The sequence below is a fragment of the Aquarana catesbeiana genome, linkage group LG09, assembly GCF_042186555.1.
Source record: "Aquarana catesbeiana isolate 2022-GZ linkage group LG09, ASM4218655v1, whole genome shotgun sequence".
NCBI classification, from domain to species: domain Eukaryota; kingdom Metazoa; phylum Chordata; class Amphibia; order Anura; family Ranidae; genus Aquarana; species Aquarana catesbeiana.
This window is the reverse complement of record NC_133332.1, coordinates 201,286,000-201,313,413: the sequence shown is the minus strand read 5'-3', so window position 1 is coordinate 201,313,413 and position 27,414 is coordinate 201,286,000. Positions and strand designations below refer to the sequence as shown.

Below are 27,414 nucleotides of genomic sequence, written 5' to 3'. Positions count from 1 at the left end.
AGATTTTACACTATCTGGCACCTCTTTAATTTTATGATTAATCTGATCATGGGGTGGATGGAGCTTGGTTTGAATATCCTTCTTATGCCCTGTTTAATCTGAGGACAGATCTCCAGCTGATGACCCCTGCAAAGATTGTTCCATCAAGCCTGTTAATAATTTAGTTGCCCTGGACTCTCTCCAGCACATCCTTTCTGAGGACTGATGACCAGAACTGGATGGAATACTCCAGAAGCTGCCGAACCAGACTTTTATAAAATGGCAGCATTATTGTTTTATCTCTGGAGTAAATTCCCACTTTAATGCATGCTAATGTTCTGTTGGCTTTTGGTAGCTGCACCTCAACACTGCATGCTATTGCTCAGTCTGTCTTCTACTGGGACCCCTAAATCCACCCCCCCCCCAATGCATTACCTTACATTTAGCAACGTTAAACTTCATTTGTCATTTAGTAGTCCACTCCATTAATTTATTCCGGTCCTCTTGTAAAGTTTCTATATTCTACTGTGATGTTATTGCCCTACATATTTTTGTGTCATCGGCAAACACCAAGACTGATCTATTTATCTCATCCTCTATATCATTTATACATAAACTAAATAGAATTAGTGCCAAGACAGAGCCTTGGGGTACCCCACTAACCACTCTAGACCATTCTGAGTACACGTTATTTATCACCACCCTTTGGACTCACCCCCACAGCCAGTTTTCGATCCAAGAACAAACCCTATGGTCCATACCAACCGACCTCAGGTTTGTAGATTAAGCGTTTGTTGGGGACTGTATCAAATGCTTTTGCAAAATCTAGATACACCCCATCCCCCGGCCAACCTCTGGCCAGATTGCAGCTCAATTCCTGTGGAACATTAGAGGAGTGCAAGCTGGGGTCACCCATTTCAGTAGGACCATTCCCCTTTGCGTCTAAATACAGATATTTTGCAAACGCACAGCTGTGATGTAAGCTCAGGACACGAGGAAAGACCTCGGGTACGCAGAAAAAACCCAGACAGCCGGCAGTGGGAAAAGGATCTGATGTCCTGAGAAGACCAAAGTCACTTTAGACAGGCAGCAGGAATAGACTGAGGATCGGAGTTCTAGGTCTCTCTTGCAACACAGGAGCAGAAATGGGGTGATGCTTCAACACTGAAGATTGGGAAAGACACACAACACTCCACCCAGTGAATAATGCCAGTACTCAGTGTTAACCCTTTCCATGAAAAAAAAAAAAAAAAAAAAACAGAAGGAAAGCAGGAAAATCACTCTGCGATCCAAACAATGAGGTAGCTCTAGCTGCTGAGCCCAATTCACCTATCTACAGGAGTCTTCAGAGACAGGGCTATGGCAATGACTGGATTTGAAAAGCGCTCCACACCTAACTTGTTACAACAAAATCTGGAAAGTGCCCAGCACAGAACCCTGTGCCCGAAGGTTACTTCCAGGCAAGCCCCACAATACCCAATGCAGCGGGTCTAAGTCCAGCACTCTAAAGCTAGGATGAGGAAAGGTGCTCTGGCTAGCTCCAATTTTAGAGACTCAAGCAACAAAATAAAGAAGAATCTTGATTGAAGAAAAAAAAAGGAAAGAATGGAAGAAAAAAAAAAAAAATAATAATAATAATCCTAGCAATAAAAAATTAAATAAATAAAAATTATGAAGCATGCTCGTAAAAAGGGTTATCCTGGGCTTGCCTACAAATTATATTTTTTCAGCCTACAATCCTTCTGTAAGCAGCGGCATATCAAACAGTATTTGACTTCCTGTGTCCCTCAATGAACAAGAAATAAAACAGTTTGTGTATTTATCCATTTGCCAGTTCTACTTTAATCTAGTTGCTATAGGCAACAGCTCAATTTTCCTCCAAAACCATAAAAATTGACCACTTCTGCAGGAAACTGGGTAAATGTATTCTGGTAAGGCATTGTCCACAGATATACCTGTCATTTTCCAAGGCTGATCACATATCTGACTAGTTACTTTGGCACAAAAATGACACAACCAATAGCAGCCACTCGGATGTCACCTTTCATTTATGTGGCACTAGAAAAATGACCGCAAGAAAATGAAATAACGAAGCCGGGTGTAAATTATCTAGATACAGGTACTTTATTTACAAATATTTAGATTAATAGCATTTTGTTACATCGAGGGAAAAAGTACAGCAGTCCAGGTTGTTCCTTTAGTCACAGAAACGAGCAGATGACCTACTGTAACTTAAGGAGACGTGGGGGGAGGGACACTGTCTGTGTCAAAATTCTCAGTGAGTAAGTAATTTGTGGTCCCTGCACAGTAATGGCTAACCCACTAACCTGCCAACTAAAGGTGCACACCAAGAAAAATGCAGAAAGAATAACCCAATTTCTCTGAAGATTTTTAGTTTCAGATTATGCAAGGGTACAAAGGATATGACAACATTCCAGTTTTCTCCTCTCAGCTTGTCTTTAGTAAAGAATTATGAATACATTAGATAAAAACGCTCGGGGAACACATTTGCCACCTCGCCTCTGTGCACATAGACGGGAAGACGGCTGTCTTTTCACTGTAATTGGTCTATTTTAAATGGTGAATGTTCATACCATTTCCTGAAACTGTTGTGAAAGATGCCGAACGCTGATTATGTCCCACACCCGAAATAAAATGCATGTTTTACGCTTTTAAAAACCATCCCACTGTAGTGTTTAAAAATGGACAAAAAAAAAAGTTAATCCTAAAAAGCAGCAGAACCGTAATTTAGACTCCAAAAATATTAAAAGAAAATAAAGCATAATATGTGCAATAGTTAAACCAGCCTTCTCATTAAATCTCTATACATCGTAAGGCAGGCAATACACAGCTGTTATACGTAAAAGAGCGACTCAAAGAAGAAGAAAAAAAAAAAAAAGTCAGCACACTGCTCATTCCACAATGGGATTTTCTAAAACCGCTTTGTATAAGCCACAGTGCAAATAAAAAGGTTCAAAATGAGGGCAGAGCCAAGCATTATCTAAAAGTAATTTACACCTACTGCACTATGCGGGGAGGAAGGGAGTCATGTGGTCACATACTGTACAAACTGATATTTCCTGACACGAATGCCAAGATTAATGTTTTGTACACAGAATGTATTTTGATGATCTGTTCCTTTTTTTGTGTTTTTTATTTTATATTTATATTTACGTGTTAAATGTGAGGAGTAAAATTTAGAAAACACGAGAGGAAGCTTATGGGACACGACAGGGGAAAACAAACACCAGAATCATTTGCTTGTAAAATTAAGACAGAACTCAGTGTAGAAACCCTCTTTCTTCCAGATGAGCAAAAAGAACAATTGAAACAGAAGACAGGTAGAGATTCCCCCTATCGACATTCACAGCCAATGGGCCTATTCTAGAAAAAAATGGAAACTAAGACAGACCTGGATGAATCCAGTCCAGCTCCAGCGCTTCTAGAGAAACTCTGGATTGCCAACATCACAAAGACGATTAAGGAGAAGAAAAAGTTCTATATTTATACCATGCAGGAAGGATTGGTTTGTGTGTGTTTATTACTTGACTTGCCTTTGATAACCTGGATACATCTAGAGTTATGTAGCAGTTTAGTATTGTGTTAAACTGTCGCCTCAGCGGAGTCCCCCCCCACCTTTTCATGAAACCAGTACAATGTACAGGGCAGCAAAAAAAATACTGCTCAAGACAGACGAGCAGGGAAGGTCAGAAAGAAGGTGGCCCTCAAAGACAGGTCACTAGCAGCCACAGCCTTCTCTCTGCGGTTGGGGTTCACTGGTTAGGCGGCCTCCTTGAGGTGCTGATGGTTTATGCTGTACACCAGACTCGGCAGCATTCAGGTCTAGGCTTCCATCTTGAATGTTTTGGTAAATTTTCTTGGCGGCTTCCAGAAAGGCGTCTTCCACGTTCTCTCCTCTGCAGGAGGAAAAAAGTGCAGTCAGTGGTAGAAACTATTGAGGGGTATCAAACGCAAGCCAGTCACATATGTCCTATGGTTAACAAGTGACTGTAGTCATTTGCCTCTACAGTATTCTATAAAACAGACAAGGCTACAAAAGGGGTATTACTGGTTCAGAAAAAAAAAAAAAAAAAAAAAAAAAAAAACATTTCAGCCATGGACATCCAACTAAGGTTATTGGCATAGCAGTTAAGGGCAGAAATTGGTACTTCTTTCACTTATATCAACAGTATCAGGCTCAATAATAATAAAGCTGCAGGACAATTTATCTGCCAAGTTTAAGGATCTTCACAATAAGATCAATCTAGCAAAATTTCTATTGAAATCACATTAAGCAGTTTCTAGAGATTAACTTTGTTTAAATCTTTTCCCTTAACTGTCCAAAATTCATTACTGTCAATGGGAGGAAGCCATGGAGGAACTTGACTTAAAGCTGTAAAGTTTATCATGTCTGGCTTAAATTTTTTTTTTTAAAGTTTGGAAATTCTAGCTGTCTGGCTTTAATATTTCAGTCACTGTCGCAGAACAAAAAGTGCAGTGAAGTCAGACTTGTCCCAGGTCAAGGACACCAAATATTGAGGCCAGAGACAGCAGGCAACCAGTAATTTCAGAAGGTGAGAGTCCATATATCTCTGTAATGGCATATGGGACATACACACCTATTATAAAAAATAAAGACAACGTTCATCTTTACAAAAAAAAAAAAAAAACTGCATATGTGGGTAAGGGATGTCTAGATAAAATCAAACTGTGCAGCTCTAGTTGAATAATGTCCTTGCTTTAGGTGTAGGTCATTACTTTAGGGTGAAATGCTCAGTGCTAATGCGTCAGTAGAGAAAGCAGAAGGTTTGAATTAAAAAAAATAAAAAGGAAGCTTGCTCTTGTGATGGTAAGGCTAGAAGCCCCTTAGCAATTTAGTAGCAACAAGGCAGGATGGGATGATGCAATCTCTGACTTTTTCAGTGAGGCTTTAGGAGGTAGTTAAATGGCCTACACTTATAACAAGGGAATTATCCAACTTTGGTCAAAGCTGCACAGTTTGTTTTTATTTACAGGCGCCCCTTACCTACATAGGCAGTTTTTTGGTAAACTGTGTTGGCCTTTAACCACTTACGGGCCCACCCGCCGTCTTTTTACGTCGCTACTTTGAAGAGGAATATCGTTTTTATGGCAGCAGCTAGCTGCCATAACCCCTGTATCCTCTTCAGTGGGCGGTCCAGTTAAAGTGGTCTCTATGGCGGATTCACCACGAGGTCACTCTTATCGGCGGCAGGAGAGGGCCCCCCTGGTCCGGTGCCCTCCGCCACTTACGGGAGCCACCAGCAGAGGCGATCGAATCTGCTCTGCTGTTAGGCATGGAGACGAGTGAGGGAAAGATGGCCCCCACCTGGTCCCCCATATGGTCTCCATATCATTGCAGGGCAGAAGCAACATCAAAACGTCATTTCCGCCCATAGCTCTTAAAAGGGACTTTTTTTTTTTTTTTTTTTAAATGACAAATTTTTTTTAATTGCATTTTAGTGTAAATATGAGGTCTTTTTGACCCCAGATCTCATATTTAAGAGGTCCTGTCATATTTTTTTTCTATTACAAGGAATGTTTACATTCCTTGTAATAGGAATAAAAGTGACAATTTTTTTTTTTTAAAGAACAGTGTAAAAATAAAAAAGGTAAAATAAATAAGGAAAAAAATGTATTTTTTAAACGCGCCCTGTCCCGCCGAGCTCACGCGCAGAAGTGAACACATACGTGAGTAGCGCCCGCATAGGAAGACGGTGTTCAAACCACACGTGAGGTATCTAAGCGATCGTTCGAGCGAGAGCAATAATTCTAGCCCTAGACCTCCTCCTCTAACTGAAAACATGCAACCTGTAGAATTTTTTAAATGTCACCTATGGAGATTTTTAAGGGTAAAAGTTTGTCGCCATTCCACGAGCGGGCGCAATTTTGAAGCGTGACATGGGTATCAATTAACTCGGCATAACATTATCTTTCGCAATATAAAAAAAATTGGGCTAACTTTACCGTTGTCTTATTTTTTTAATTCAAAAGTGTATTTTTTCCCAAAAAAAAAAGTGCGCTTGTAAGACCACTGTGCAAATACAGTGTGAAAGTATTGCAACAACCGCCATTTTATTCTCTAGGGCGTTAGAGAAATAAATGAATGTTTGGGGGTTCTAAGTAATATTCTAACAAAAAAAAAAAAAAAAAAATGTTCAGAGGAAGGCAGCATTTCTCCTTTTTGTCACTTACGTTTTTGCACTTGCTTCCAGAAACAGGAGTCCTGCAGAAGACAAATGAGACCCACATATTACCAAAGTCCTAAATGAGACATCAAATCTGGAATGCCAAAATGAGAATCTGAAAAAGGTTGTTTAGAGGTGAAATATGAATCCCATACCATTCTCCTCAGCAAACTGCTTGGCCTCCTCGTATGTGACATCACGCTGGGCCTCCAGGTCCGCCTTATTGCCTATTAGAATGATTACCTGCAGAGGGGAACACAAGACATTACTGAATGAAGCCAATATCGGGACACCCAACCTAGACCCAAGCTTGACTTCCAATGTCAAGCAGACTTGACATCCAACTTCACCAAGACACCCTACCCAGATGCAGGCCAACATCCAAAGCAATGAAACATTAGGCCTAAGCTTGGCCTGACAACTGTAACAAGGCTTGATACCCAACTTCACATATAGACCAGGCTCAGACTATGACAACTAATCAATTCCTGCCAGAAATTCAATGTTAGTGGAGCCTAAACCAGCCCTAAAACTCACACTTCATGTTAGAGACCATGACTAAGTTGTGAGAACTTTGGTACTATGGCTTAATGCCCAAACAGCTTTGAGGACCGCTGACGTGCTAAATCTGTTATCGCATTGATCTTCAAACTATGGCCCTCCAGCTGTTGCAGAACTACACATCCCATGAGGAATTGTACAACTCTGACATTCACAGACATGACTAGGCATGATGGGAATTGTAGTTCCTGAACAACTGGAGGGACATAGTTTGAGGACCCCTTTGTTATTGCCTTGTAATTTCATACAGCAAAAAAATTACAACTGTAGGGCAGGTGACAAGGCTAGAATATAATTATTTCATGACGTTTCCCACTCTATATAATTCATGACACAAAGGAAATTAATAGAACTTACTGTGTTTGGATTGGTGAGGTTCCGTGCATCAGTCAACCAGCTGCTTAAATGGTTATATGTGCTTCTCCTTGAAGATAAACAAGAACAGTCCTGGTGAATGTCTTTCATAACTGAGCTATCAAATTTTCTTTCTCCACACACCAACTGAAGCCCAAATTATGGATCTCCAACCCACCCAGGCTACAACAATTTTTATGAAGGGACCCTCTTCCTCAATACAGCTAGCCTACAAACAATTATCACAAACAGTCAGAAAAAATGCTTTCCTATAAACAATCCATTATCTGTTTTGCTAAACTCAAAATCCTGTAACTTTTTGCCATCAGGTAAAAGGCAGTCTTTTTTTTCTTTTAACCCCATTCAGTCCTCAGCAGTGTTTTAACATGGCAATGGGGGTTCAGGGCCTCAGATGCTTTTACAGAGTGCTCCATAGTAAACATAGCGCTTCCATCTTGTGTTAACATTGGGAGTGCGATGACGTCACCATACTCCCATTTACGGTTACATTTTGGGGGGATAGGAGTTGGAGGTCTGGATCAGATTTCCACTGATCAGATCCAGAACCACCCCCAAGAATAAACTTAAAAAGTAAAAGAAAATTGTGTAAATATAAAAATGATATACATACAGTGGTATATAACAAAATCTACACATCCTTGTAAAAATGTTGAGGTTTAAAAAAACACACCAAAATAAAATCACTTCTGATTTTTTTTTTCTACTTTTAATGTGGCCTGTATGATGTGCAATTCAATAAAAAACTAAAATCTTTGAAAGGGGGAAAAATATATAATGTGGTTGCACAAATATGCAAGCCTTTAACTACTTTTATTTTATGACAGCATTCAGTATTTTGGGGTAAGAGTCAATGAGCATGGCACATCTTTTCCCACTCTTCCTTCCACAAATGCTCCAAATCTGTCAGATTGTGAAGGCATCGCCTGTGCACAGCCCTCTTTAGGTCACCCGGAGACTTTCAATTAGATTCAGTTCTGGGCCACTCCAAAACTTTGATCTTCTGGTGAAACCATTCTTTTGTTGACTTGGAATGTTTTGGGTCATTGTCACGCTAAAAAGGTGAAATTCCTTCTCATCTTCAGCTTTTTAGCAGAGGCCTGAAGGTTTTGTGCCAAAATTGACTGATATTTGGAAATACTCATTAATCCCCCCACATTGACTAAAACCTCAGATCCAGCTGAAGAATACCCCCCAATGCATAATGCTGTCAACATGCTTTGACAAAGGAGGAACACTTTAAAAATGCGTTCCTGCCCCCGTCAGATGTAGAGCAGAGCCACAAGGTAGAGCGGCTGTGGCGGACATTGTTATTGGACAGCTATCTACTGTTACAATGAGCAGGTCCCTCTTAGGTGGCTTTGGGAACGCAAGCTGCCTCTGCTCCATACAGCCTTGCTTGTGTTAACATCTCAGTCTCTACACCCCTTGCTGACATACAGTTGCCTAAATGTAAGTGTGTCCTTTTTATTGTATTAATAAATGCTTTTTGGTTTTTAATGGGATCCGGCGCTCCTGTCTTCTCGTCTTGAATCATGCTTCACTGAGTATGGGTTTTTTTGGTGATGCGCAGTGGTGGTTTTGGCACCAAATACTTTTTGGATTAATGGCCAAAAAAATAAATCTTGGTCTCATCAGGCCCTAACATTTTCCCCCACATGCTTTTGGTAGACTTGATGTATGTTTTTGCAAAACGTAGACGGGCTTGTATGTTTTTCTTACTAAGAAATTGCTTATCTCCCATCACCCTACCCCATAGCTCAGACATATGAATAATACGGGAGATCGTCGTCACATGTAGTACACACACACCAATACTTATCACAAATTCCTGCAGCTCCTTTAATTTAGGACTTTTGGCAGCCTCCCGGGCCAGTCTTTTTTAAAAAAAAAATTTTTAATCCTTAATTTTGGAGGAACATCCAGTTCTCTAATGTCACTGTTGTGTCATATTTTCTCCATTTGCTCATGACTGTCTTCACTGTAGTTTTGGATTCTTGAGCTATATCTATCTATCTATATCCACACATGTTTTAGGCTGTAAATTAAGAATGCTGTAAATTAAGAATGCTTTCAGAAAAAGTAGTGTTAAATGGTTATTTTTTTTTAAATCAATTAACAAAATGGAAAGTAAAGGAACAGAAGAGAAATCAAAATAAAATATTTGGTGCGATTCCTTTGCCGTCACAACAGCATCAATTCTATTTACACTTGCACACACCTTTTGAAGAAACGCAGCAGGTAGGTTGTTCTAAACATCTTCGAAGAACTAACCACAGATCTTCAGTGGATGTAGGCTGCCTCAAATCCTGTAATTACTTTGTGTAATCCCAGGGCTCTGTGGGGGCAAACCATCACTTCCACAACTCGTTGTTTCTTCTTTACGCTGAAGATACTTAACATTGGCATGTTTGGGGTAGTTGTGGCATGCTTCCCTGATAGTATGGCATGGTAAATGCAGCCCCAAACTTGTAAGGAACCTCCACCACGTTTCAGTTGCCTGCAGACACTCACTATAGTGCCGCTCTCCAGCCCTTCGGCAAACAAACGGTTTCCTGCTACATCCAAATATTTCAAAGTTTGACTCGTCAGTCCAGAGCACATGCTTCCATTTTTCTGCTTTCCAGTTCCTATGTTTTGGTGCATAGTTGGGTCGCTTAGCCTCGTTTCCATGTCGGAGGTATGGCTTTTTGGATGCAATTCTTCCATGAAGACCAATTCTGGCCAGACTTCTCCGTACAGTAGATGGGTACACCCAAGCCCCACTGGTTTCCGCCAGTTCTGTGCCGATTGCCCTGCTGGACATCTTCCGATGTTGAAGGTAAACCTGATGCGTCTTCCATCCTAGGTTAGGTTTCCTTGGCCAACCACTGTGTCTAGGGTCCTCAACATTGCCAGTTTCTTTGAGCTTCTTCAAAAGAGCTTGAACAGCACATCTTGAAACCCCAGTCTGCTCTGAAATTTTTGCCTGGGAGAGACCTTGCTGATGCAGTATAACTACACCTTGCTTCTTGTTGCTCTGCTCAGTCTTGCCATGTATGACCTGTGACATGAAACCGTCATCCACAACCACACCTTAGTAGCAGAGTATGGCTGTTCCTTATCCATTTTTAAGCTTCCTACACAGCCGTTTGTTTCAGTTAAAGCGGAGTTGCACCCATATTTTTCACTCCTCACCATGCAGCACTATTGTGCATCCTTAAAATGAATTGGCAATTTATTTTTACTTTTTCTGTTTACTTACCCGATTAATGCATATATCTAAAATTTCACTTCCTCCGTCATTTCCGGTTTTGCATAGTCTCCTGGGAGATCTTGGTCAGCTTGGCATGGCGTCTATAGAAATTCTTGGCTAATTTGACATTGCACGGCTTCAGTAACATTTAACATTGGCATCTATGGAAAATCTTGGTCAGCTTGGCATGGCTGTGCCATGCTAAGCTGACCAAAATTGCACCGCACGAGATCAGCAGGTGCATGCTGGGTAGCCAGCATGCACAGAATCCAGGAATGAGGACACTGGTTTCCGATGCCCACACTGGAGATGGCCATGCTGTGCAGAAACTTCACAAAGCAAGAAAACAATGCTGCACAGATAGAAAACTGGGCATAGTTTACAGCATACCTTTGTCACATTGCACGAGGCATGAGTATTCTAGGGGTATTTTTATATCTTAGAAGTCAGATTTCAGCCAGAAATCCGCTTTAATGACTTTCAACCTATATATGAAATTGATCATTAGCACCTGCTTGGTATTAATTGGTTAATCATACACCCAACTGTAATCCTACAAAATCCCTCACTTTGTGCAAGAAAGAACTGCTGCTGGTTTGAAGCCAAAGGGTAGTCACACCAAATATGTATTTAATTTATATTTTTCTTCCGTTCGCTCACTGTGCATTTTGTAAATTGATAAAAAAATAAACAATTCAATTATATATTTCTGAAAGCACTCTTACTTTACAGCATTTCATCTGCCTAAAACGTTTTCACAGTAGTGTGCATACATACACATATATAAAAATTTTATTGTGGTGTACAAACACACACAGGTATTAATTCAATTAGGCAGCTGCATGCAGCACCTATACTTTTAGTTGAGGGAAAAAACACATTTGTTTGTAACAAACCGAACATGTGCATGGGGCCAAATAAAAATATTGCCTCCCCAAAGTAATCCCCAAGTTAATAACAAGAACGACACTGGATGATCTGGGTGACATTTGTGTTCAATGCGCAAGCATCAAATGCTCACTCAAGTGAACGTAAAGTCATTCAAATCTCTCACTTGTGTATACCTGTGAAAGACACAGCCATTCCAAATTTGTGCCCTTCACCTCACCCTAACAATTTACGTAAATTTTTTTATGTTGCAAAGTAGCTTTGAAAAGGGGAACAAATCTCTCCTAAAGTAAAAACACATTTGAGCTTTACCATTACACTATTTAACTGAAAAGTTGCACTGATGTGATGACTTTTTTATTAAAAAAAAAAGGCAGACTTTGTTGATTATAGTTTGGGGTAAATTTACGAGGATGTGCGAGTTATTTGAAAAATTACAGAAAATTGCAAATTCTTTCAAATTTTTTAGTATTTATTCTCGATACTGTACTTCTATGGATCACAGGAGTGCAGTTTGTGACAACACAGAGCAATACAGTTGGAATTCACCCAGATTTTTTTTATTTTTATTTTTTTTATGAATCCCATACTTAAAATATTTTTTTCCTAAAGTTGCTGCCATCTGCATTCTGAAAAAATGGGGTTCAAGGATCAGTTATACCTTTTGCCCAAAAACCTTATCTGGTCTACTTTTCTTTAAAAAAAAAAATAAACAATTTTGGGGTAGTTTGGGGTCCAGCCACTGTAAATGGAGTTTGACGGCAAAAAACAAAAAGCAATAAAGAAAATAAGACAGACGATTCATCCAAAGTATAAAATGAGCACAGTTGAACCGTGCTGCTGTCATAGTATTTCAGCATCCAATACCATGCTAAGATAATGTGGGTTGACAGACTGCAGAAGCTGGACTGAAGTATTGGATGGTGGCTGCAATAAACCACATATGTTCTCAAAGAATTGCTGGTACTTTAATTATAAAAAGGATGATAAAACAGTACAATTGTTGCATGGTTATAATAACATATCACAGCTGACTGGGGCACTGATGGATTGAAGCGTCAGACTGGGAGGAACCAATGATGGAATGCCGACCTAGAATGCCACGGTGTTAGCCAAGTCAGTGTTATGTCACGGCAACAGGGACAGTTGTGTTCCACGCTGGCCACGTCTGCTTCCCATGGACACGTCACGTCCGGTCCTCGGTGACGCATTCCTCGTCGCTCACCACGGCATCTCCACCTTGGACACAGCCAGCAGTGGGAGCATCCACATTGCCAGCATCAGGGACACTATTCTTGCTTGCCGGCGGGCCAGGCATTCCACACACTGACTTGGCTAGCATCACAGCATTCTAGGTCAGCATTCCACCATTGGATCCTCCAGGTCTGACACTTCAATCAATCAGTGCCCCAGTCAGCTCCGTAGCCGGTGTTTTATTATAACCATGCAACAATTGTACAGTTTTATCATCCTTTTTATAATTTAAGTACCAGCAATTCTTTGAGAGCATATGTGGCTTAATGCAGCCACCATTCAATACTTCAGTCCAGCTTCTGAGCGCTGTCAACCCACATTATCTTGCCAAAAAACTGACATGCCAATTTTCAGTCATTGAGAGCCAGAATGTAGTCCCCCGTTTCTGGGAATACTTATGTGGTGTTCTCCTGTATAGAAGTAGTGGTATAGTATTAAGTATCAATACCTACTTATACACAAACTGGAAAAAAAAAAAAAAAAAAACTTTTGCTTTCATTTTGAGTAACCCTATGTTAATAACAGACGTTAAAAAAAAATTAACACTTTAAGCTGTTTTCTGTTTAAAATGGTGCAATCTTGGAGACTTTCAATATATATATAGGGCCTTTGTTATGTCATAATCTGAGAAAAAAGTTTTGTAAAATCTAATATATTACACACCCCATTGTTTCTACACCATATATTTTCTCCATAACTTGGAAAAAGACAGGCACATTTGGTATTGTTCGATAAAAAAGTATATAATTTAAAGCATGACATCAAAGAATAGTACTATCTGTCGTCGTTCTGGTATACCCTAGTCACATATCCCAGGAGGTTGCAGGAGCAGGGACATAAATTAGCTGGTGGGCAGAGCTGCCATACGCCATCAGGGGCCAGTTGGCTGAACCCAAAAGTGGCAGCCAGCTTCTAATGACTGATCAACTGAATTGAGGACAGCCCAGCATAAAAAAGGTAAGGGGGTAGGGGGAGGGGGCTCACTTATTTCAACAAGCTAGATGTAAATCTGTAAACCAGATGAGCACGAGCACCAAAAATGGGAAAAAAAAAAAAAAAAAAGAAGACGCACCCCATATGAAGAGATGGAACTCACTAAATGGAAAAGAAACATTTCCAATGTCTGAACCTTCCCTTACATTTGATGTTCTATAAAATACCATCTACAATGGCCTTTTGAGTAATTTGTTTTCCTACCAGAAACATTGAGCTGTGTAATTTTAGTAGACATTTTTGCCTAATTTTTAAATTTTAGGTGGACTATGTCTTTAAGACCACGGGCTCCTGATTGTCAAGCCCATGTTTTAGAGGTAATATAAACCTGATAATAAACCATATATTACATTTATCTGATGGCAGTATGAAGCAAGTTAGAATAAAACCTTACCTAGTTATATCATAGACCATTAGTGCCCCCGCAGCCCCTCGGTAGTAGCTTCTAGTGACAGCTCGAAAACGCTCCTGTCCCGCTGTATCCCAAATCTGCAATTTAATTTTCTGGCCACTAACTTCAATTATCCGGGTACCGAATTCCACACCAATTGTATGAGGACAATCTGCCATAACTGAGGAGGAAAAGAGCAGGAAAAGAGCAGGTTACGTCATCCTATGACCAAATCTTACAAAGATTGGAGGGGGCCATCCTGACCCAATTATAATACAGAAAACGCACAACATCCTAACTAAACCTAGAACTTGACAATTGACTGATGGGAAAAAGCAATGATAGATTTTTCTACTTACAGTAAAATCCATTTCTTGGAGTTCACTGATGGACAGAGGAATATTGACTGATGGGTTAAGCTCCATTCACATCAGATTCTGTGGGACTGTGCTAGGTATTATTCCAGCATAGTCCCACTGCATAACAAGGCTAAATGCCTTGTCTCCTTTGTGCCCGATTCACACCACTGTGTTGTGGTGGAGAGTAGACACGATCTGCTGAAAAAAAGTAATGCATGCACTACTTTTTAGCTCACTGCAATGCAAAGCTGCCAATTGAAAATGATGTCCCTCAATGATCTAAAAAAAACAGGATTTTAAGGCAATTACATGAAACACATTTTTCTTTTAGTTCATTAAGGGACACAGGAATTAGCTGAATGATGGAAGCTCCAAAAGCAGTGGGGGGTGGGCAAAAGTAATAAAACGCTAACAGGCCCAAGCAAAAACATACTGTGGGCAGCTTGCAGCTCAGTATGCCTTCCAAGTGCTTTCAGCATTTTGGGATCACCGATTCAGAAACGCCTCTACCCTCAGTAATTTGGCTTTAACTGAAATGTCATTAAACCCAGTGACTGAAGCAAGACGTACATGGATCCTTGACACAGAAGATCAGGACGATCTGGAAGAGACCCCAAAGTGTGAGCCAGAAGTCCTACTAGGTCAGAGTACCACAAACACCTAGGCCAATCTGGCACAATGAGGTTCACTGGAACACCCTCCCTTTTGATCCTGCAGAGCAGGAGATGAAGGGGTTTCAGGGAAGGAACAGTCAGACTGCACTGACCCCATGGAGCCACCAGAGCATCTGCTGCACTTGGAAACGAGACTGACCAGTTTGCTATTGAACCTGGAGGCTAGAAGGGACACATAAAGTGTCTCCCACCTTTAACACAAGTCCAGGAACACCCCTAGGTGTAGAGACCATCATCCCATATCCAAATGGGAAACAATAGTATAGCACCAATATGCTAAATAAGTTTAATATGCAACGTTGAACATATAATAAAGCATGATAGCTAATGCAAAAAAATGAAAAAAAACAAAACATATAAAAGTCCAAAACGTCAAAAAATAAAAGTCTGACAGTGTATATAATAAAGTGAAAAATGGAGTTGATACAGCAACGCCAGTAATTGTGAAGATACTTCTCAAAGGGGTGCTCGAGTGACCAGCCACCAACATCAAGTGAATTCAAAACTCACCAGAGCAAATGGCTAACGTTACAGCAGCATGTGTACCTAAGTATGAATGGAAATCCCACAGGAATCAGTGCAGGAACTCACTTCCAATGGCACCTCCTGATGTACTCCAGCTAGGGATAAATAAAACGCGCCAAGATGCCAAAAAGGTTTCCCATAGTGTAGTAGGTTTATCAAAACAAATAAAACAGCATGAATTCAGAACAGCGAATCCAGTTAACTCACATGGAAACCTGCTGCTGACCCAGATCGCACAGCATCAGCACCAGAATCTACGACCCAACGGGTTACGTCCAATGGGACATTATCAAGGGGTTAAAATATCCAAATGCTGTTGGATGAGATAGTATTTCCTGCAAATTGTCCACCCCCAGGATATAAACAGTGGACAAGGCTGGAATGTGCAGTTCCACCCAGGACAGGAATCTTTCTACCGCTCTTGTTATAGAGAGACCTCTGGTTAATCCCCAACGATTGATGTATGCCACTGTCATAGCATTGTAGTCTGTTTCCAAAGGGCTGAAATATTTAAAAGATGAATAACTAAACAAGTGTTAGTATTTTTTGATAAAAGAAGTTATTGTAAAGAAGGTATGCCGGAGGGTCATCTTCCATGTTAGCGACAGAGGAGTCCAACTGACTTCAGAATTCACTTTTGATTTTGGGAGAACGAACAGTCCAGCTCATTCTCCAATTTCCTGATGAAGGAAGGAAGAGTATTGGTCCCCATCTTTGTTAAGACAATATGAGCGATGGATAAACACAGTACAATCTGTGCATCCCAGCAGCCACTTTTTTTATGGCCATAGCTGCTGGAATTTTTTGTATTCCTCTGAGAGGCAAAAACAAACACCCAATGATTTACCCAACATGCTCTCTCAGGATGGAAAAAATAAAAAAATAAAAAAATCACCTGCACATACAGGGACCCTTCATCTCTAAGCACCCAACCAACTGAGGAAATCTAACAAATTGTTCTTATCCCCTCTTCATGTGCTTGGCTGAAAACGAGGCTGTGTTAATCTCCATCGAGGATAGAAAACCTTCAGCCACCTTTTGTAAGAAAGGGCTCCTGCCTTTTGATGTAAGCTGATTGATTGCACTTTTTTCAGAAAGTTTCTGCAAATAAAAATCCGTGTCCTGTTCTTCTAGTGATACAGGAACCTGTACCTTCTGATCTACCAAGTCTCTTATCAGTAGACAAAGAGCTCTGGTTTTCGCGGGGCAGGTCTGTCACTAGAAAGTCTTGAAGGGTAGACCACAGTCAAATTCCAAGCTGTATTCCTTTTCAACAAGCCCAAGAAAGAACCAGTTGTAGGTGATCGATTCCTATTGTGGAAGAAAACTCCTTAATCTTTCTCCCGCTGGGGACATTGTGTCACTGTAACTTGGAGAGCGGGTAAGGAAGGTTGAAGATCATATCCCCTTTTCCCTTCCCCCTATGGCTTGCCCCAATGCTTCTTTGGCCTGAATTTTGTAATCTTGACTGAATCCTTGGGTCATGAAAAAACTTCTGTTCATTTATTTATATCTAGAAATGCCTTCTTTTTGTATCCTGCACACTTAAGAGCAACTTCAAGCTCTGGACCAAAGAGCACATCTCTTGAAAATTTTAAGTTAAACAGGTGTAATTTAGAAGCAGAGTCTCAAGACCAGGTCTTGAGCCACAGAGCTCAAGGGGCAGAATTTTTCAGAACAAACGATCTGGCTGGTGTCATCAGCAATTCGGTTGGGGCATCTGCAATACATCCCACTGCCTTAAACATGTCTATAGTCAATATCTTCCAGAGACAACTTAAAGTGTTACTAAACCCACAACAGTAAAATGTGCTTGTTATATTCACTATGGAACCTAAGGGGTTAATCCCTGCATTGTGTAAAAAAACTATTTAATCTTGTATGGACAGATCCTCCTCCCCTTCCACTGACTCTAGAACATGTCCAGATAATACAGAGCCTTTGGAGTCAGTCTGCACATGCTCAGTTTGGCATGTATTGCTAGAGAGATTTTTTTTTCTTTGGAGAGTGCATGTGATCAGCACAGGGCCAATCAGCACTGTCCAGACAGAGGGTCAGGGGTCCTGGATCCTAATAGGTCAGCTCAGTGCAGTATGAAAATTCCTCCTACAAGCTTTACCAGGAACTGATTTTAGTCATAAGATTGCGATATACTGCTGATGAGGAAAGGTATCAGTTTAGATTTACTAAAACTATTGCATTTCCATGTTCTGTGTACTTTGGGAGACCAAATATAGTGAATGCAGCGTCCTGGGTTAAGAAACACCAAGTCTGGACATGCTAGAATATTGGTCGTCATGGGTATCGGTCTCATTAGATGAATCTGACTGCAATGAGGTAGGATCACCAAAACCTTCTCCTGCTACCCTTTTCTGTGCAATTTCCCTTACAACACACGGCACCACAGCTGTCAGGAACTTAGACGCTATTAAAGACTGTATATGGGCAACAGAAGAAGGGCTTTTTTGTCTGCCAGAAGAGACCTATAGATGTGGCAGGTGGTATGGAGGGTGGAAGCCAACTGCTCCTTTACCAATGACACAAGCTTGCTGCAGGACATGGCATATACCTCCTTAAGCAAACCTCCAAAACATGAATTGCATAAATGCCTAGATCAGGAAGAGTCCAACTTGCAGCCACAGACTTCACACTTCTTCTTAGGAGTATTTCCAGCAAGCTTTTCAGGAGACTTGGCATGCAAAATTCAGTGAATAAAAAAAAACAGCTAAGCTCTTGCTTTCAGCCCCTGAACACTGCACCCCACGTAAAGAGAGACCTATAGTACACCATCATAAGTCCAACACCAAGGGGATAGCAGCGACACAGGCAACACAAAAACAAAATTTAATACAGGCATATGTAAGCAAGCAAGCAAGCAGGTACTGCCACCTCAAGCTTACCTGGAAATTGCTGGTGCCAGCAGTGCCCAAATCTGCCAGAGGAGAGTGGATGGATCCATACATGAAGGTACATTGACTGCACACAACAGTCCACCCAATGGATGACATCAGCACTCAGTCCTTTAGCATCACCCCTTTTCACAGTAAATCAACAGAAAACAGACTGTAAATGGTGCCAGGCAAACCATGGAGTTAGTGAGCTGCAGGTACTTTGTTCACGTGGTCTACTCCCTAAGTGAGTACTGTATACAGAAACCGTGTCACACCTATGGAACTGTAAATCACTCTGGCTAACCAACCAGTACAATGGGAATCATCAAAAAGCAGAGCTACCTTGTCCCTAGGGAGAACAAGGAAGAAGTTTTTTTTTTTTTTTTAAGAGATAAGGTCACAAAATCCGAGATCTATCTCACTAATGTAATAGGCACGAGAAAGGTCACCTTACAATAAGATCAGCCAAAAAAAAAAAAAAAAAAAAAAAAAAAAAAAAAAAAAAAGACAGCCCAGTCAAGATTCACAACTGTTCACTCCAGCAGGTAGACATGTGCACACTGAAATATTTTGTTTCGGAATGGTTTTCGTCCGAAAAATACTTTTTTTTAGTTACTCCCGAAATTCGTTTTTATTTATTTAGTTTTTCGTTAAAAACTGCATTCGTCCAAAAATCCAAATTAAGGTCGAATCTGTCATTGAAGGCTTATGGTGTCTGTCGAATGTTCAAAGAAGATTCGACAGAGCAGCTGAACTGTACAACGCCGTATAGTTTAGCTGCTCCGTCAAATCTTCTTAGAACTTTCAACAGACACCATAAGCCAAAGTACGTGTGTACTTAGTTCTAGCTATTTTACTGCTCCTCCTCTTTGGTTACAATCAGCCAATAACATTCATCATCATCATTTTTATTTATCTTTTCTCCCCTACGTCAAATCTTTTCTCTCTATGTAGAATAATCTTGGACTAATAGAGTTAAGCTTAGGCACATTCGACCACAGGTTTGATGGACACAGATTGTTATTGTCATCATCATGTCGAATCTCCTATCTATATTGAACTGTTGTAGCAACGAAAACGAAAATAAAGCATTTGTTTATGTCAGATCTTTTGTTTTTCGGATTCTGCACTTTCGTTATCGTTTGTTAAAACGATAACGAAAATACCTGAAATTCTACGAAAATGCATTCGGACGAAAACAAATGCACATGTCTACCAGCAGGTTTCAACTACAGCCTCCAAAGCTGTTGCTGACTAGGCATTGATCCGGATAGCTGCCAAATAAAGCAGTGGGTAAAGGAATTTTGACTGAAGAAAAAAAAAATAACTGGCAAAAAAGACTTCTCAGCAGGGAAAAGGTATCCATACTACTGGGCACTAGCAAGAAATTGAGGTACTGTATTCTGGGTGTAGGAGGGGTTACACCAGACTGGCCCACAATTTTTTTTTGATTGCCTGTGTCCAATCCTCCTGTAGGCAGCAGTCTAACCCATCAGTCAATATATTCCTGTGTCCCTCGGGTAACAAGAAAGAAAAGGCTTTTTAGCTTAAGTAAGCTCACTGACTTGCATTGGCCACATTTCTGCTGCTCCTACCCACAGGTTTATGTTAACACTGCTCAAAAGACGTGTTTCTTACTGCACCTACACAGAACACTGATCTGTGCAGGGATACAGCTACACTAGTAATCTGCTTGTTGCCAGTCATATTTGCAGCACACCAAAATCAATGTGATTCCAATAGGTTAATCAACAAGAAATTAAGTTTTAGTAACAAAGTGATTTAAATCGCCCTTGTTTCATTAGGCGAACATATAAATCAGGAACCTTACACATACCCACACCTTCAGCTAGTCTGACTAATAGAAAACATTAGAACACAAAATAAGCCACGACTCCTTCCCAGGCAGCCAATCCACCCTGTTACAGCCAGGAGTTGGTGAGAATAAGCTAATCTCTGTGCACTCATCTCAGACAGTGGGCAAACCCGATTTCTTAAAGTGATTGTAAAGTCTCGTTTTTTTTCCCCCCTATAAAAAAATAACATGTTATGTTATACTTACCTGCACTGTTTCAGTGGACTTGCACAGAGCAGCCTCGATCCTCTTCTCGGTTCCCTCTTCTGTGATCCTGGCCCTCCCTCCTGTTCAGTGCCCCCACAGCAAGTAGCTTGCTATAGAGGCTCCCTGTGTCCATTGAGACGCAGAACCCCTGCCCCGCCCCCTCTCTCTCCTGATTGGCTAGATGACTGACAGCAGTGGGAGCCAATGGCGCCACTGCTTTGTCTCAGCTAATCAGGAAGGAGAATCTCGGACCGCTGCGACACTCGTGGACATTACTTGACAGAGAGGGACCTCAAGTAAGTGTTAAGGGGGCTGCTACACACAGAAGGCTTTTTATCTTAATGCATAAAATGCATCAAGATAAAAAAACCTTCTGCCGTTACATTTCCTTTAAATGAGCTCAAACTGCTTTATGTGGCATAATTTATAAATACATCCAGGCAGGTACAACTGGTGTTTTCTAGCTACGGTACAACATCACAATATATCACAAGTGTGCCCAATACTAATAACATATTCCTAGATACAGTGTCACCACTGTACCTAGGTATGTGTGTGTTATGAGTATTGGGTACACTTAATGTGATAATTTCTTTGTTTAAAGATGGCAGCAATAACTTATGGTGGGCACACATTTTTAGGATTTGTTTTTCCTTTTCTTCTATGTGGCATGGAGGGAAAATTGTTGAACATTACAGTATAACCTACAGCATATAATTGTTTACCAGCTCTGGAAAACATCCTCCAACAACAATCCAATCAGCCTGCAGTATGCAGACAAAACAAAAGAGGACTTCCAATTGCCACATGCAGCTCTCTGCCATAGTACATATTAGCCCCCTCCATTCTGGACACTGCTGCATGCATGACAGCTTTGGTTGTGGCTGCATGTTCACATCAGTTATAGCATTAAGCATTGGTGGGAAGAGCTGCAGCAGATGCATCAGAGACAGAAACACTTACATTTCTTTTCAGTGAACTGGTGCAGCAAGCAAGATTTCCCCACTCCCATGTCACCTGCAAGAGAAAAAACCTGTTTACTTGAGACATCACAGGAAAAGCAAGAGATAAAAAGAATAGCATCCTCTAAGTGCAGCAAACAGTTTTAATTGTAAACAATATAAATACACTCACAAAACGAGTAGTATATTCAGGCATGGCATATGGTTCATCTGCTCTGACTTCTGGGTGATCTCTAGCTTCACTGGCTTAGAAGTCCACACAGTTGGTATCAACACTAATCAATTGCTTATTATTGATTTTTTATTAATTTACATAAAGTTTCTTTCCTACTAAATGATTTTTATCATTTTAAAAGTATTATCACTATTTCTTTATAGATATACCATTACCAGATAAATTATGATTCTACTGGTTGTTAGTAGCAAGTATAGTCCAAAAGTAGCCTTTTACTAGTTAATGCAGTGTCTTAGCCGTGACATCGTAGTATTGCCATGGTTACCCGTTGCGTGAGCCCCTTTAGTATAATGTATGTAATATATCTATCTATCTATCTATCTATCTATATCTCCACTCAATGATGGCCACACCAGTGAAGCCTGAGGAAGGAGCATGCATGCTCCGAATGCAAAGCACCGCCTGCTGACCTGGTACGCGAAAGTGACGCCGCTGATCATCGTTCCAGCCATCCGAAAGCGCTGTGAACTAACAGTGCGGCCGGAGGATGGCCAGATCGCAGACCAACATCTAAGCCAGTGACGCTAGAGATCACCCAGAAGTCAGAGCAGATGAACCATATTCCATGCCTGAATATACTACTCATTTGTGAGTGTATTTATATATTTTGTTTACAATTAAAACTGTTTACTTGCTGCACTTAGAGGGCGCTGTTCTTTTTAGATTCCAGAGTTTTTCCTTCTAAAAGCTTTTGAAGTGGCAGACTCCTGGGGACAGCATAAATTGCTTTCCTTACATGGACTTAATTTTATGGACTTGTCAAATTGCTCCCTTTTTTATCCATGCCATATTCATTTATTAGTAACAACACTGTCATATCCAGAGTGCACCATATTATCCCACTGTCTGTATGTCAAAAGCAAGAGATAAACAATAAACATCCCTGTAAATAATACATGAATTCTCTGCAGGTTACAATATCGTTAATTATACCATTTTATATAGGCAAGTCAAAAATCCTTATTTCCTAATTGTATAGTACAGAACACAGACTTCGTTAACGTGTCATTAAATCCAGACTATGAAAAACTCATTACAGGGGGTCCCCGGGTTACAAACAAGTTAGGGACTATAGGTTTGTTCTTAAGTCTAATCTGTTTGTAAGTCGGAACAGGTACATTTTTTAAGTGTAGCTCCAGCCAAAAAAACAATTTTTAAGATTTTTGGATAACATAGGGAAGGGTTAACACCCCTGTAACATTTGTTTTGCTGTGTGTGCCCCTGTTCAGAAGATTTCACCTCACTTCCTGTCCCAATGACAAATGTATTTTGAAAATTTTGGGTTGTTGTGGAAACAAGCCTTGGTGATAAAGCATCAGTGGAGGTACCTTTTCCCCATAATAGCTCTTACAGGAGAGAATTTCCTTTCCTAGGGGTAGATTTCCTCTCACTTCCTGTTGTCTGCCTCCGTTTGTAAGTAGGAGTCCTTTGTAAGTCAGATGTTTGTAACTAGGGGACCCCCTGTACATGGTATATAACAGAGTATGCAAACTCACAAAGCCACTAAAGCATTTGTCTTGTGTAGAGTGAATTATACCTTGTTGATCCTGCCTTCAGCTGTCCCTACAAACTTGTGTCCCTACTGCAGCCCGAGATTGTGTAGACCAGCTGGTGTCCTCTGCGGAGCATGCTCAATTTCAGTTCCCTTCTAAGCTTTTCATTTCCACCTTTTTCTTATCTGTGCAGCCCACATGAGTATAGAGCCTCACATGTGGGCATATACACAGTGGTAATTGACACTACCCTCCCTCCTTCCCCTCCATGCCCTCCTATTGCTAAAAACACTATAGGGTGAGATATAGTATGCCGATTGACTACATTCACTAAGAAAAAAAAAAAGCTTAGTTTAAAATTAATCAAAAATATAAATATCTATCTCTATAAAATGTAACCAACAGCTGTAAGTAAAAAAAAAAGTCTTGGGTGCAGATGCTGTCTAAACAAAATGAAAGTTGGTATCAATCATCTTTGACTCTGCCTACACCATAGTAATGCACAAAAAATACACATTTGATGTCCAATAAAGTTTATTTGGGAGCTGTAAAACAGTTTGACATTTATAATCTAAATTGATTTACTCTTCTGAAACTTTTTTTTTTGTCGTGTGACAGCACTAATCAGGGATGGCCAGACGCAGACTCACACTGTAGAGAGCATATAGCAGCAGAGTAATAAAAGCATCTCCTAAAGGGCTTTCCCTGCAGATACTTAACAGGGTGAGATCATGTGACCACAAAACAGCACTGCAGGAAAAAGGTAAAGAATTAATATAAAATATACAGTGGAATGATACATGTCCAATTTATGTGAATGAATGATGGCAATTAACACTTCTCTGTTTAGTATCACTTTTAGTGTTAACCATGGAATGTCCCGAGCAACACAAGTGAAGAGTGAGCAACACAGCAAACAATGCCAACAGGCCCAAATCTAATAATAGCAGTTTGAAGTAACTTTCGACCAAAGCTGGTGTCAGGGGCCTGATCGTTTACCTGGTAAAACTTCACAAATGTGTAAACTGAATACCAAAGTCGCAGCCTTACAATCTGAGAAACCATTGCCTGGCACTGATGCAATCGAATGATCCCCCAACAGAGATAGGGGAAACCCTGCCCTTTAAGGCATAAGATATACAGCGGAACCTCGGATTACGAGCATAATCCATTCCAGGAGTATGCTCGTAATCCAAAGTACTCGCATATCAAAGCGAGTTTTCCCATTGAAGTCAATGGAAACAAAATAATTTGTTCCGCATTGACTTCAATGGGATGCAATACCGCATGCGGCCAGAGGCGGGGGGGGGGGCGCCGGAGAGCCTCGGAAACGGCCAAAGAACACTTCAGCGGACCGCGGCAAACCTCGGAAAGACTTCCTACCCGAGTTTTGCCGAGGTCAGCTGAAGTGCCTTCGGGCCTTTCCGTGCATTTCCGAACAGCGACGTTTGGCTCTAGCGCCCCCCCACCTCAGGCCAAAAGCGGTACTGCACACCGCTTTGGCCTGAATTGTGGTCGTTTTGCGAGACAACACTCGCACACCGAGTTACGATTTTTAAAAATACAGTGCTCGTATTACGATATGCTCGATAACTGCGTTACTCGCAATCCGAAATTCCACTGTAGTGATAACCTGCCTAAACCTCTGAGAAATAGTAGGAAGATAGGTGGGGTGCCATTTGCAGGAGCCTGCAGCAGGACAAAAAACATCTGATTGATGGATAGAAGCAGTGGCCAAGAGATAAACTGCCACTGCCTGCACCAAATCTAAAAAGTGGAGAGAAATCTCTTTGTAATGCTAAGGAGCAGGACAAAGAAGGTAGGACAATGTCCCGATTAACATGAAAGTAAGAAAGCACCTTGGGAAAAGAGGAGACCTGAGCCCTCAGAACCACAGTCTCCCTAGTAAGAACAAGGTGTGTTTTTTTTTAACACAAGATAAAGGTCACCAAATCTAAGACACAGGAGCACCAATTCAGAAGCTGTGAGACTGCGGGCAAGATGGGTTGAGAAAGGGCGGCACAGTGGTGTAGTGGATAGCACTCTCGCCTAGCAGTAAGAAGGGTCACTGGTTCGAATCCCAACCACTACACTACCTGCCTGGAGTTTGCATGTTCTCCCTGTGCCTGCGTGGGTTTCCTCCGGGTACTCCGGTTTCCTCCCACACTCCAAAGACATGCTGGTAGGTTAATTGGATCCTGTCTAAATTGTACCTAGTATGTATGAATGTGAGTTAGGGACCTTAGATTGTAAGCTCCTTGAGGGTAGGGATTGATGTGAATGTACAATGTATATGTAAAGCGCTGCGTAAATTGACGGCGCTATATAAGTAACTGAAATAAAGGGATATTTCAATGCAAAGATCAACCAGGAATCTGCTTACTCGTCCACGTAAATCTAGCAACCATATGCCAGCAAACTGCTCTCAGTACAGAGGGGTCATTCTTCACCTAAAAACCCTAGCCAAAACAAAAAACAGGATTGCTGAAGTGGAACAGGGTTATGTGGGCTGCACTACAATTGTGTTTACCAGTGTCCAATCACCTGAAGGTGGCTGCATATAAACACTCAGTTAAAGTGGTTTTAAAGGCTTAAGGTTTCATACCTTTATGCATGAAGGTAAAAAACCTGTGTGCAGCTCTCCTAATACTCAGCTGAGCTCCTTCTTGATCCAGCGATGTGCACGAGAGCTGAGCTTCTCCCGAGTCTCTCATTCCTCATTGGCTGAGACAGCAGCCAGTGAGTCAATGAGAAAGGAGCAGAGGGCAAGGCTGAGCTGCAGGGCTCTGTGTGTCTTATGGACGCATATAGCGGGACTTGGGAGCGAGCATGCACCAGTGCCCCCAGAGCAAGCGGCTTGCTATTGATGGCACTGGCTGAAAATGAGGAGCCAGAAGACAGGTGGAGGATTGGGGCTCTGTGAAAAACCACAGCACAGAGCAAGTAGGAATTTTTTTTTTTTTTTTTTAAATTAACCTTTAATGTCACTTTAGCTTTAAAGAGTTCCACCCAAAAGTGAAACTTATGCTTATCTGATCGCCCTCCCCTCCTTTCCGGTGCCACATTTGGCACCTTTCGGGGGGGGGGGAGCAGATACCTGTCCCCACTTTCGGGAGACCGGGCAGCAGCAAAGTACATCACAGCTCGGTCCCCCTCCTCCCTCCCCTTCTGCTGGGCCAATGAGGGGGTGCAGTGTGCTTCACACATGCACAGTAGGAACCCAACTGTGAACCTGAAAGGCTACAGTTCCCTTACCGGCAATGGCTGCGGCAGCACCCAACAGCTGATGGAAACATCAGCTGCAGGGCCAACATTGCTGGACTCCAGGACTGGTAAGTGTCCTAATGTTAAAAGTCAGCAGCTACAGGATGTGTAGCTGCTGACTTTTAATTTTGAAAGGAGCGGGCGGACCTCTGCTTTACGACTTTAAAGGATAAGTTACACCCTAAACATGAGTGCAACATGTTACAAAAGGTGAACATGTAACAGATTACAAATGCACCAGCCCCACTCCCCCCGGTCTGACAGCTAGCGAGGGATCTTCTCCACCTGCCCGGCCACGTCATCCATTCAGTGTCCTGTGAATGGGGAAAACTACAAGGTCCTACAGCCTTTGCGGCTGTCGGCTTGTAGTTCTCAATGAACTAATATGGCGCTGTTGAGCGCTGTGGTAGTTCATCAAGTTTTCCTGTCAAAGTGTAACTGCCTGGCCGTATCAGGAGGTAGTCTGCAGGACCGTGGATTTACACCCATGATCTGCTGATCGTGGATGCAATACTTTACAGGTCCATTATAAAAAATAAATGCATATTTTACCTGCAAAAAAATTAACATTATTTTTTTGTAAAGGTGAACTTGTCCTTTAAGGAGCCTGTGTGCTGTACTGTATGATTAAATATAAATGCTAACCAATCAGAATCCAGGCTCAGGTTGGAAAAAAAAAAATATATATAGTCATTATTTTCCTATCCTCCTGGTTTTATAACAGAGGTCTAGACCCTGTCAACTTGCCAGGCACTTTGCAGGAGGTGCACTAAAAAAAAGTTGAGGAAAAGTACGTGGGAGCATTTAGTGATCTTGTTACTACAAAAAAAAAAGAATAAAAGTGTGGACAACACAAAACAAAAAATGCTTTTCCTTTCTACAACTTGTAGGTCAGTGGACACCATGTTTCAAAACTCTCTGAAATGAGGACTGACTGATCCTACAGCAGCCAAATCAGATTTATACTGCCCCTGGAAGTTAACAGCTGGAGAATGGAAGTCGGTTCTTTTAACAGACAGTGTAACCTGCTCTCCTGCCTGAATTATCATGCTGTGGCTCTCAACATAAAA

At 41.2% G+C, this 27,414-nt stretch overlaps 1 protein-coding gene across 2 annotated transcripts in view; it reads right to left on the bottom strand.

Annotated features, from left to right (window-relative positions):
- Positions 1 to 2,080: 2,080 nt before the first annotated feature.
- The window catches only part of RAB14 (RAB14, member RAS oncogene family), a 57,235-nt gene continuing 31,901 nt past the window's right edge, over positions 2,081 to 27,414 (bottom strand). For both annotated transcript variants that reach the window (XM_073599550.1, XM_073599549.1), the window contains exons 4-9: positions 21,354 to 21,407; positions 13,883 to 14,060; positions 7,104 to 7,170; positions 6,341 to 6,428; positions 6,193 to 6,223; positions 2,081 to 3,896 (exon numbers count right to left, since the gene is read on the bottom strand). In XM_073599550.1, coding sequence (XP_073455651.1) covers positions 3,719 to 3,896; positions 6,193 to 6,223; positions 6,341 to 6,428; positions 7,104 to 7,170; positions 13,883 to 14,060; positions 21,354 to 21,407 — 596 coding nt within the window. In that variant the 3' untranslated portion in view covers positions 2,081 to 3,718. The remainder of the gene's footprint in view (positions 3,897 to 6,192; positions 6,224 to 6,340; positions 6,429 to 7,103; positions 7,171 to 13,882; positions 14,061 to 21,353; positions 21,408 to 27,414) is intronic.